The 12084-nt window shown below is 54.7% G+C and overlaps 1 protein-coding gene across 1 annotated transcript in view; it reads right to left on the bottom strand.

Moving 5' to 3' along the window:
- Nucleotides 1-12084, bottom strand: part of ldb3a (LIM domain binding 3a) — a gene marked incomplete at both ends in the record, with an annotated part of 145563 nt that overhangs the window by 20886 nt on the left and 112593 nt on the right. The window contains 3 exons of the mRNA XM_080523011.1: nt 8972-9152; nt 9831-10197; nt 10292-10569. Coding sequence (XP_080379137.1) covers nt 8972-9152; nt 9831-10197; nt 10292-10569 — 826 coding nt within the window. The remainder of the gene's footprint in view (nt 1-8971; nt 9153-9830; nt 10198-10291; nt 10570-12084) is intronic.

The raw sequence follows: 12084 nt of genomic DNA, 5'->3' as shown, positions 1-12084 counted from the left end.
ACGGACATTATGAGTATTTAGTCATGCCCTTTGGTCTCGCTAATGCACCCGCAGTATTTCAAGCACTAGTCAACGACGTACTGCGGGATTTGATTGGTCATTCGGTTTTTGTGTACCTTGACGATATCCTAATTTTTTCCAAAGACATTACTCAACATCAACATCATGTCCGTCAAGTCCTCCAGCGCCTCCTTCACCACCAGTTATTTGTCAAGGCAGAGAAATGTGTCTTTCACGCCGACACAGTGTCATTCCTGGGGTTCATTATAACACGGGGGGATTTAAGCATGGACCCTGCCAAGGTTAGTGCGGTGTTAGACTGGCCCCGCCCCTCCTCTTTGAAACAGTTACAGCGGTTCCTAGGGTTTGCTACATTTTATAGACGTTTTATCCGCAATTTTAGTGCCCTAGCTGCCCCTTTAACTGCCCTCACCAGGTCTACCCTCCGTACGTTCGCCTGGTCCTCGGAGGCGGAGGCCGCCTTCGTGGACCTCAAGCAACGGTTCACCTCTGCTCCGGTCCTAGCCCATCCGGACTCGGAAGTACCATTCCTGGTGGAGGTGGACGCCTCAGACCTCGCGGTGGGGGCGGTGCTCTCCCAGAGGTGCAGGAAGGATGGGAAGGTGAAACCGTGAGCTGCTGGCCATTAAATTGGCTTTGGAGGAGTGGAGGCAGTGGCTGGAGGGGGCCGCACAGCCGTTTGTGGTGTGGACGGACCACAAGAACCTGGCCTACATCCAGGGGGCTAAGCGCCTCAATTCGCGTCAAGCCAGGTGGGCGCTGTTTTTCACACGCTTCCAATTCTCCATCTCCTTTAGGCCGGGGTCCAAAAAAGTCAAGCCGGACGCCCTCTCCCGGCAGTTCGATCCGGCGGACCGGGAGGAAAAACCCCACCCCATTGTTCCGGAGACCCTTATTGTTGCCCCTGTGTCGTGGGGGATCGATAAGGTGGTGAGAGCGGCGCTCAGGTGGGAGCCTGATCCGGGGGGAGGACCCCCGGGGAGGCTGTATGTTCCCAAGACTGCGCGCTCACGGCTGCTGCAATGGGCGCATGCGTCGTCCCTCACTGGCCACCCCGGGGCTGCCAGGACCCTGGACTTCATTCGCAGGAGGTTCTGGTGGCCCACAGCGGAGAGGGATACGCGCCTTTGTAGCAGCCTGTCCTGTGTGTGCGCGCAGCAAGACATCTCGCCGGCCTTCAGCGGGGCTACTCCGACCCCTCCCCATCCCCAAACGCCCCTGGTCCCACATCTCCCTTGACTTTATTTCAGGTCTCCCTCCCTCTGACGGGTTCACTACCATCTTGGTGGTAGTGGACCGTTTCTCCAAGGCGGCCCACTTCATCCCCCTCCTCAAACTCCCCTCGGCCCGAGAGACGGCCGACCTGGTGGTGCAGCACATCTTCCGGGTGCATGGTCTCCCGCAGGACATAGTGTCGGATCGGGGTCCTCAGTTCGCTTCCAGGTTCTGGAAGGCGTTCGTGACCAGCCTCGGCGCCTCCGTCAGCCTGTCCTCCGGTTTCCATCCACAGTCCAATGGGCAGACGGAGCGCGTCAACCAGGACCTGGAAGGCGTGCTGAGGTGCTACGTCTCCGGCAATCCGGCGACGTGGAGTCGGCGACTGGCGTGGGCGGAATACGCCCACAACACCCTCCTCTGCTCATCCACTGGCCTATCCCCCTTTCAGTGCCAATATGGCTATCAACCCCCCCTATTCCCTGAGCAGGAGGAGGAGGCGGAGGTGCCCTCCGTCCAAGCCCACGTCGGTCGCTGTCGTAGGACCTGGAGGCGGGTGAGGGCGGCGCTTCAGCGGGCGTCGGTTCGGTCCCAGCTTCAGGCCAACCGCAGGCGTCGCCCGGCCCCGATCTTTCGCCCGGGGCAGAAGGTGTGGCTCTCGACCCGGGACCTTCCCCTCCGGGTCGAGTCCAGGAAGCTAGCGCCCCGTTTCGTGGGTCCGTTCAAGGTGGTGCGGCGGGTGAACCCGGTGGCGTATAGACTACTACTCCCACCTTCCATGCGGGTTCACCCGACCTTTCATGTGTCCCTCCTGAAACCCTTCGTCACTTGCCCCATGTCCCCACCACCCCCCCCTGTTCCCCCGCCACGCATCATTGATGGACAGACTGTCTATACGGTACGGAGGATTATGGATTGCCGTCGGAGGGGTAGGGGCTTACAGTTTTTGGTGGATTGGGAGGGGTATGGGCCGGAGGAACGGTCCTGGGTGCCTCAGAGGGACATATTGGACCCGAAACTAATCACAGACTTCCGCCAACTACATCCTGAGGCACCCAGGTGAACGGCAGGTGCCGTTCGTCGGGGGGGGGATACTGTAAGGTTTGGGGAAGCAATCTTATTGTGGAGCGACCCTTTGGCGCCCTCTGGTGTTTATGTTGCATTTTTGTCTGTCCTAATTACTGATTTGTACCTGGTGTGTTTTGTTTGGCTGTGGCTATTTATATCCCTCTGTTTCCCCTCTGGTTTTCGGTTGTTCACTATATGTTGCGTTCGTTATGTGTGTACGGGTCTTCGTAGCCTTATCGTTCCTCGCCGGTTTAGGAAATAAGTATCGTTGACTTTTGTAAGTACATTGCTCTGCCTTGTTCCATTGACGGCATTTTTGTGGGAGACTAAAGCCATCTCCCCTTTTGTTTTGTTGTTTTGTTCCTATTATTATTTAAACGTTTATCGGAGACTTGATTTCTCCTCTTTTGTTTATTCGCTTACTGTGCGGTTATTATTTGTTCCCGTTTACTCAAAATAAAGAGTACCTTTATTATTGAATTATACTCCTGCTTCCGTCTACTCTGTTCTACTCTGCACCTGGGTCCAAACACATTATCCCATCGTAACAGCTGCCTGGTGTTGGAGGTAGCAGGTCTCAGTGTCCTGGGAGTGCAGCTGCCTGGTGTTGGAGGTAGCAGGTCTCAGTGTCCTGGCAGGGCAGCTGCCTGGTGTTGGAGGTAGCAGGTCTCAGTGTCCTGGCAGTAGAGCTGCCTGGTGTTGGAGGTAGCAGGTCTCAGTGTCCTGGCAGGGCAACTGCCTGGTGTTGGAGGTAGCAGGTCTCAGTGTCCTGGCAGTGCAGCTGCCTCGTGTTGGAGGTAGCAGGTCGTGCAGACGGTGTTGCTCATCGTGCATGTTCCTGACCAGCTTCACTGCAGCCTCCTCCCTCCTGGTCTGGAGTGATGGTAGGGGTTGTGAGATCTCACCAGCTCTCCTTCTGATGATTTTGCACGCACGTGTCTGGACTCGCTCTAGCTCAGCCTGTTGTTTTTTAGAGCAGCTCACCAAGAGCACTGAGCTGTATTCCAGACACGGCCTGAAGAGAGTGGTGTAGATGGTGATGAGGTCATCCGCAGGTAGACTGTATCTCGCCATGACCGTGAGATAGTGCAGCCGCTTGGAGGCAGTTTTCATTGCCTTCTCAATGTGCACATCTCCAGTCAGCTTCTGGTCAAGATGGTATCCCAGATACTTTGTGGTTCCCTCTAGAGAACACTCATGTCTACATGTGACCCCTCACATCCAGCTCACAGCTTGTTTACATGACTCCCTTCTGGACAGCGGTAGAGGGCCACCAGGTCAAAAACATCACGCCACAGTTTCTTCCCCAAAGCCACAGCCCTCCTCAATAACTCCTGATCATTGCACCTTGCACTTTACATGTTCTTGCACTTAGTTGTACAGTATATTTATTCATAATATTCACTCATATTGGTACTGTATATTTTGTCTTGAGTATTGTTGTATTGTCGTCTTGCTGTATGTACTGTAGCTTGTTCAGCATGGCGGAATACCAAGTCATGTTCCTAGTGCACTGCACATGGCGAATAAAGTTGAATTGAATTGAAATATGGTGGGTTTCTGTCACCAGGGGAGTCTCCGACTCTCCGACACCACCTACTGGTGGCTGGACTTTATTGGAAATAATTGCTAATACCTGTCACCTGTTGTGTCTTTGTATGTGGCTATTTAGGTGTGTCCCTTTTCCCTGTTCCCTTGTCAGTCGATCACTTGTGTTACCCCGTTTGGAATGCTTCAGTATCCTGTGTACGTATTACCACTTCACGTATCCGTTACTCGGAACGTGATTGAGCCTTGACTTTGTTTGAAACCTTGTACCTCCTTTGGAGCCCTTTGCTCAAACTTTAGTTTCCGTGTACTTTATTATTGACCTCAGTTCCTTAGTTATTATTGCATACGTGCTGAGCCCTACTGCTCCCCTTTTTGTTGTTCCGTCTGAAAGTTTATGTTTGTACCTGCGAACCATACGTCTCAGTAAAGAGAGTCTTTATTTTATTATATCTCCGTCTCATTGTTTACTTACACCGCACCTGGACCCGACACTATTGTACACATCCAGAACCTTTAGAGAAACGTAACAGATCGACTGACCACTATGGATCCAGCGGATGTAGTACAACTTCGCACCGTACTGGCCACCCAAGGTGCCATGCTGACCCACCAAAGTCTTCGATCACACCCGGGTACTCTCTACCTACGAGGCAGGCCTTACCGCCTGTCGACAGGGTCATCGCACGGTGGCGGACTATTCCGTGGAGTTCCGCACCCTGGCCAGAGAGACCGGGTGGGAGGAGCGCGCTGTGGTCGTCCTGTATGCTCAGGGGCTCTCGGAGGTCATGAAGGACGAGTTGTCCTTCCGAGAGCTGCCTGAGCAGCTGGACGACTTAGTCGACCTCTCTCGGCGGGTGGATAATAGACGCCGGGAGCGGGACCGAGAGAGAGGCTCGGCTAGGGGCGCGCCCTCCCACCTAACGCCGGGTGTGAAACCACCCAGTGGCTTCATGGAGGAGCCAACCTACGATGAGCCAATGCAGTTAGGAGCGGCACGCCTTTCCCAGACCGAGCGACAGCGGCGTCAGAGAGAGGGGCGCTGTCTGTATTGCGGGCGGGCTGGACACCTAGTCGCTACGTGCCCGGAGAAGCCGGGAAACGGGAGGGCTCGCTAATGTCGGGAGGGGCATTGGTGAGCCATGAATCACCTTCTGCAATGGGCGATCACCGGACTTTTTTGGGGGTAACGTTAGAGGGGGGACGCCGCATACGACGGGTGTGGGCGTTGGTGGACTCGGGGGCGGCGGGGAACCTTATGGACACGGGCTTAGCCCACGAGTGGGGACTAGCTCTCAAGGACCTTCCCGTTCCATTACCGGTCCGCGCCCTGGACGGCCGGCCTCTGGGGACCGGCTTCATTACCCAGTGCACACCACCTATTCGTCTCCAGGTGGAGCGAGAACAGTGGGAGCTGATCCAGTTTTTTATTATTGAGTCTCCTGACTGTCCTCTGATCCTGGGGCACCCCTGGCTGGCGGTGCACAACCACAACATTAACTGGTCCACGGGGCGAATCACCAACCCTCCCAGAACCCCACTCCATTTCCCAGTCTCGTTGCCAGCCCCATTCCCAGTCCCATCCCACTCCCTAGCTACAGCCCCTAGACCCTTTTCCACGCTAGCGGCGGGGTCTACAGACATTCCAGTGGCTCCGGCCGTAGTGGGCGTTCCCCAGGTCTATTGGGATCTGGGGGAGGTTTTTAGTAAGCAGCGGGCTAGGGAACTACCCCCCCACAGGGCTTACGACTGTGCCATCGACCTCCTGCCCGGCACCACGCCCCCTCGGGGGAGATTGTTCTCCCTCTCCGGACCTGAGACCCTGGCCATGAAGGAGTACATCGACGACGCACTCGCCGCGGGCCACATTCGCCCTTCCACCTCCCCGGCGGGTGCAGGGTTTTTCTTTGTGGCCAAGAAGGACGGGGGGCAGCGGCCGTGCATCGACTATAGGGGGTTAAACAACGTCACGGTGAAAAACAGATACCCCCTTCCGTTGATGACGACGGCCTTTGAGTCCTTGCAGGGGGCCCGGGTCTTCACTAAGCTGGACTTACGAAACGCGTATAACTTAGTGAGGATCCGGGAGGGGGACGAGTGGAAAACAGCTTTTAACACCCCCAGAGGACATTACGAGTACTTAGTAATGCCGTTCGGCCTTGCCAACGCGCCAGCGGTATTTCAAGCGCTTGTTAATGATGTCCTACGAGACCTCCTCGACCACTCGGTGTTCGTCTACCTCGACGACATTTTAATTTTTTCCAAGGACCTAGCCCAACACCGAATACATGTGCGGCAGGTGCTCGAACGCCTTCTCCATCACAAACTTTTTGTTAAAGTAGAAAAGTGCGAGTTCCATGTGGACACTGTCTCCTTTCTGGGCTTCGTGGTGGACAAGGGGAATTTACTGATGGATCCCGGAAAGGTCAGTGCGGTGTTGGACTGGCCACGACCCTCCTCTCTCAAGCACTTACAACGCTTTTTGGGTTTCGCAAACTTTTATAGGAGGTTCATTCGCGGGTTTAGCGCCTTAGCGGCCCCGTTGACAGCCCTCACCCAGACTAGCCTACGCCCCTTTTCTTGGTCCCCGGAGGCGGACACCGCTTTCACGGCATTAAAACAGCGCTTCACCTCAGCACCCATCCTGGTGCACCCGGACCCGTCCCTACCGTTCGTAGTGGAGGTGGACGCTTCGGACATTGCAGTGGGGGCGGTTCTCTCACAAAGGGTTACTAAAGACAGTAAGACTCACCCCTGTGCCTTTTTTTCTCGCAGGCTGTCCGCGCCGGAGCGCAACTACGACGTGGGGAACCGCGAGTTGCTTGCCATCAAACTCGCGCTGGAGGAATGGAGGCACTGGTTGGAGGGGGCCGTGCACCCTTTTATGGTTTGGACGGACCACAAGAACCTGGCCTATATCCAGGGGGCCAAGCGCCTCAACTCCCGACAGGCCAGGTGGGCGTTATTCTTCACCAGGTTCCAGTTCACGATCTCCTATCGACCGGGCTCTAAGAACACCAAGCCCGATGCACTGTCGAGGCAGTTCGATCCTGTAGACCTGGTGGAGAGTACGGATTCGATCGTCCCCACTGGCCTGGTCGTCGCCCCCGTGTCCTGGGGAATCGACAGGGTAGTGAGAACAGCGCTGAGGCGGGAGCCTGACCAGGGCGGGGGTCCGCCGGGGAGGCTTTACGTTCCGAGGACTGCGCGCGCACGACTGCTGCAGTGGGCGCACGCCTCCTCCCTCACCAGTCACCCAGGGGCCACCAGGACATTGGACTTCATACGAAGGAGGTTCTGGTGGCCCACAGCGGAGGGGGACACGCGTGCGTTTGTGGCAGCCTGTGCCCTATACGCGCGCAGTAAAGCCTCCCGGCAACGGCCGCCGGGACTCCTACACCCCCTGTCCATCCCCAAACGTCCCTGGTCGCACATAGCCCTCGATTTTATATCGGGTCTACCCCCATCTGATGGGTTCACCGCCATACTCGTGGTGGTAGACCGGTTCTCTAAGGCGGCGCACTTCATCCCCCTCCCCAAACTCCCCAAGAGACGGCGGAGCTAGTGGTCCAGCATGTCTTCCGCGTGCACGGACTACCCCTGGACATGGTATCCGACCGGGGTCCTCAATTCGCCTCCAGGTTCTGGAAGGCATTCGCCACCAGCCTTGGCGCCTCCGTCAGCCTGTCCTCCGGGTTCCACCCCCAATCCAATGGGCAGACGGAGCGCGTCAACCAGGACCTGGAGGGGGTCTTGAGGTGCTACGTCTCCAGCAATCCGGCGACATGGAACCGGCGGCTGGCGTGGGCTGAATACGCCCACAACACCCTCCTCTGCTCCTCCACTGGCCTCTCCCCTTTCCAATGCCAGTACGGGTATCAGCCCCCCCTTTTCCCTGAGCAGGAGGAGGAGGCAGCTGTACCATCGGTCCAAGCCCATGTCAGCCGCTGTCGCCGTACCTGGAGGCGGGTGAGGGCGGCGCTTGTGCGGGCTTCGGACAGGTCCCAACGCCAGGCCAACCGCAGGCGCCGTCCTGCCCCGGTCTTCCGTCCTGGTCAGAGGGTCTGGCTGTCTACCCGGGATCTCCCCCTCCGGGTGGAGTCACGCAAGTTGGCTCCTCGCTTCGTGGGGCCGTTTAAGGTGGTGCGGCGGGTCAATGCCGTGGCCTACAGACTGCTACTCCCACCCTCCATGCGAGTTCACCCCACCTTCCATGTATCACTCCTCAAGCCCGTTGTTTTCTCCCCCATGGCCCCTCCACCCCGCCCCGCCCCCCTGCCCCGTCTCATTGATGGACAACCTGCCTACACGGTCAACAGGATCATCAACTCCCGGAAGGTGGGTAGGGGTGTCCAGTTTCTTGTGGACTGGGAGGGATATGGGCCGGAGGAGCGTACCTGGGTGCCTCGGCGGGACATATTGGACCCTAGTCTTATTTCTGACTTTCGCCTGCTCCATCCCGAGGCAGCCGGGTGATCGGCTGGTGCCGCTCGTCGGGGGGGGGCACTGTCACCAGGGGAGTCTCCGACTCTCCGACACCACCTACTGGTGGCTGGACTTTATTGGAACTAATTGCTAATACCTGTCACCTGTTGTATCTTTGTATGTGGCTATTTAGGTGTGTCCCTTTTCCCTGTTCCCTTGTCAGTCGATCACTTGTGTTACCCCGTTTGGAATGCTTCAGTATCCTGTGTACGTATTACCACTTCACGTATCCGTTACTCGGAACGTAATTGAGCCTTGACTTTGTTTGAAACCTTGTACCTCCTTTGGAGCCCTTTGCTCAAACTTTAGTTTCCGTGTACTTTATTATTGACCTCAGTTCCTTAGTTATTATTGCATACGTGCTGAGCCCTACTGCTCCCCTTTTTGTTGTTCCGTCTGAAAGTTTATGTTTGTACCTGCGAACCATACGTCTCAGTAAAGAGAGTCTTTATTTTATTATATCTCTGTCTCATTGTTTACTTACACCGCACCTGGACCCGACACTATTGTACACATCCAGAACCTTTAGAGAAACGTAACAGGTTTCCTCTAGCGTATTTGTGTGTGTGTGTGTGCCCGTGCGTGTGTGTGTGTGCGTGTGTGTGTGTGCGTGTGTGTGTGCGTGTCAGCTCACCCCCATGATCTTGGTGGAGCAGCGGGCGCAGGTGGGGGCGAAGAACTCCCCATAGCAGCCCTCGCAGTAGACGGCGTTCTGCTCCTCCACGAAGCTGCAGTCAGCCAGCGAGGCATGGCAGTAGTGGCAGTTGAACTCCTCGGGGTGCCAGGAGCGCCCCAAGGCCACCAGGAATGGCCCCCTGGGACACACACACACACAGGCAGACACACGCACACATGCACACACGCACGCACGCACACAAGCACGCACACACACACACACACACACACACACACACACATAGACGCACGTGCGCACACACACAGACGCACGTGCGCACGCACACACACACACGCACACACACACACACGCACACGCACGCACGCACATACGCATAAACACACACACACACACACACACGCAGCAGTTGGAGGAGAAACATTCTCAGGCCGGTCATTCCTAATTGCAACGGCACGATGACCTTTTGTGTTTATAGTTGTAAACATTGTGTTTATAGTTGTAAATATTGTGTTTATAATTGTTAACATTGTGTTTATAGTTGTAAATATTGTGTTTATAATTGTTAACATTGTGTTTATAATTGTTAACATTGTGTTTATAGTTGTAAACATTGTGTTTATAGTTGTAAATATTGTGTTTATAGTTGTAAACATTGTGTTTATAATTGTTAACATTGTGTTTATAGTTGTAAACATTGTGTTTATAGTTGTAAACATTGTGTTTATAATTGTAAACATTGTGTTTATAGTTGTTAACATTGTGTTTATAGTTGTAAACATTGTGTTTATAATTGCGTGGTGTGTTTGAGTAGTGATGCATGGTTACCATGGTTACCTGATGATGTTGTCATGGTTACCTGATGATGTTGTTGCAGGCTCCGCAGTGGGGCGTACGGCTGCCGGCGGCGAAGCGCTCCGCCCGCTGGGCCACGCCCCGGGCCACTGAGGGCAAGGGGGCGGGGCCAGGGCTGAAGGGAGCGGGGCCGGGGTTGAAGGCGGGGCTGGGAGCAGAGGGAGGGGCGGAAGTGTGGGAGGGGTTGGGGATGTAGACCGGCGCTGGCGGGGCGCTCTGGGGCAGCGGCTGCACCTTCATGCTGGTAGTGGTGGTCTTGCAGGGGTCAAACTTATCGGCGAACGAGTCGTCGGTGACCCAGGGGGGTCTGTTGGAGGGGGGGGCTGAGGCGGCTGGGGCCTGGGGGGCCGGTGGGGCTTGAGGAGCAGGGGCTGGAGGAGGAGAAGGCACACAGGACACTCAGGTCAACTCAACACCACCTGAACTAAGCACATTGTCAAGCATCCCAGAGCGTTCTATAGCTACCTGGTGGTGCAGGGTAGATGGTTGTGCTGACCACCTTGGGCGGGGGGGGTCCCATTGGGATCTGGATGGAGCTCTGCTGCATTGGAGGCTGCTGCATGGGAGGTTGGTACATGGGCGGGGTTTGTTGCATGGGAGGTTGGTACATGGGCGGGGCTTGCTGCATGGGAGGTTGGTACATGGGCGGGGCTTGCTGCATGGGTGGGGCCTGGTACATTGACTGGCCCTGGTACATGGGAGGAGCCTGCTGGTGCATGGGAGGAGCCTGGCCATACGGGCTGCTGGAGGACAGACAACACAAGCATCGTCATGTGTAACCATGGTAACCAAGCATTATCACCATCTGGATGCAAACATCCAATCTGTCCTGGTCTCCGAATCACTTGAACGAGGAGTAGAAAAGGTGAGAAAATGTATTTGAAAATAATTACCTAAAAAAGCTTTGGAAATGGGGTCTAGAGGAATTGACCTAGCTATGAAAGAACAGTAGTATAGCTAGACGGACGTCTGACTGTTGGACCCGTCTCCTGGGTTCTGAATGTCCATCTAGCCTCGAGTCTTACCTCCCTTCTCCACTTCACCAGACACATGGTGTAGGCAGAGAGACCCACATAGAGAGAGAGAGAGGATTGAGAGAGAGAGAAAGAGAAAGAGAGAGAGAGAGAAAGAGAGAGAGAGAGAGGTAGAGAGAGAGGTAGAGAGAGAGAAAGAGAGAGAGAAAGAGAGAGGTAGAGAGAGAGAGAACCTGCTTCAAACAGTGTTAGAACAGAGAGCCTCAGTCATGGCAGTGAGAGTGAAGGAGTCACCAGAGACACAGGTTCATAGACGGAAATGTGTTTGTAAATGGGGGTTAGAACACATAGATGATAGAACATAGACGTTAGAACACAGACGTTAGAACACTGAGGGGTTAGAACACAGAGGGGTTAGAACACAGATGTTAGAACACAGAGGAGTTAGAACACAGACGTTAGAACACAGAAGTTAGAACACAGACGTTAGAACACAGAGGGGTTAGAACACAGCGGGGTTAGAACACAGAGGGGTTAGAACACAGCGGGGCTAGAACACAGAGGGGTTAGAACACAGACGTTAGAACACTGAGGGGTTAGAACACAGAGGGGTTAGAACACAGACGTTAGAAGACAGACGTGAGAACACAGAGGGGTTAGAACACAGAGGGGTTAGAACACAGCGGGGTTAGAACACAGAGGGGTTAGAACACAGAGGGGTTAGAACACAGAGGGGTTAGAACACAGACGTTAGAACACTGAGGGGTTAGAACACAGACGTTAGAACACAGAAGTTAGAACACAGAGGGGTTAGAACATAAACGTTAGAAGACAGATGTGAGAACACAGCGGGGTTAGAACACAGAGGGGTTAGAACACAGAGGGGTTAGAACACAGAGGGGTTAGAACACAGACGTTAGAACACAGAGGGGTTAGAACACAGCGGGGTTAGAACACAGACGTTAGAACACAGAGGCTAGACATTATTATTTATTGTTGTTGTTGTTATTGTCCTATAGGGGTATGTGTGGTTGCTATGGGGTTATGTGTCGTTGCTATGGGGGTATTTGTAAGGATGGTGGAGATTTAGGTTTAAAGGAGGGGGTGATTAAGGGTTAAAGGTTGGGGTTAGGGTTAAGGGTTAGAGGTTAAGGTTTAGGGTTAGGGTTAGGGGTTAATGGTTAGGGGTTAAGGGTTAGGGTTAAGGTTAAGGGTTAGGGGTTAGGGGTTAGGGGTTACGGGTTAAGGGTTACGGGTTAGGGGTTAAGGGTTAGGGGTTAAGGG

This window comes from Nansenia antarctica (assembly GCF_963989245.1).
Source record: "Nansenia antarctica genome assembly, chromosome: 2".
In the NCBI taxonomy this organism is placed as follows: Eukaryota; Metazoa; Chordata; class Actinopteri; order Argentiniformes; family Microstomatidae; genus Nansenia; species Nansenia antarctica.
Note: the sequence above shows the minus strand (reverse complement) of the source record. Positions and strands in the feature narration are given on the sequence as shown.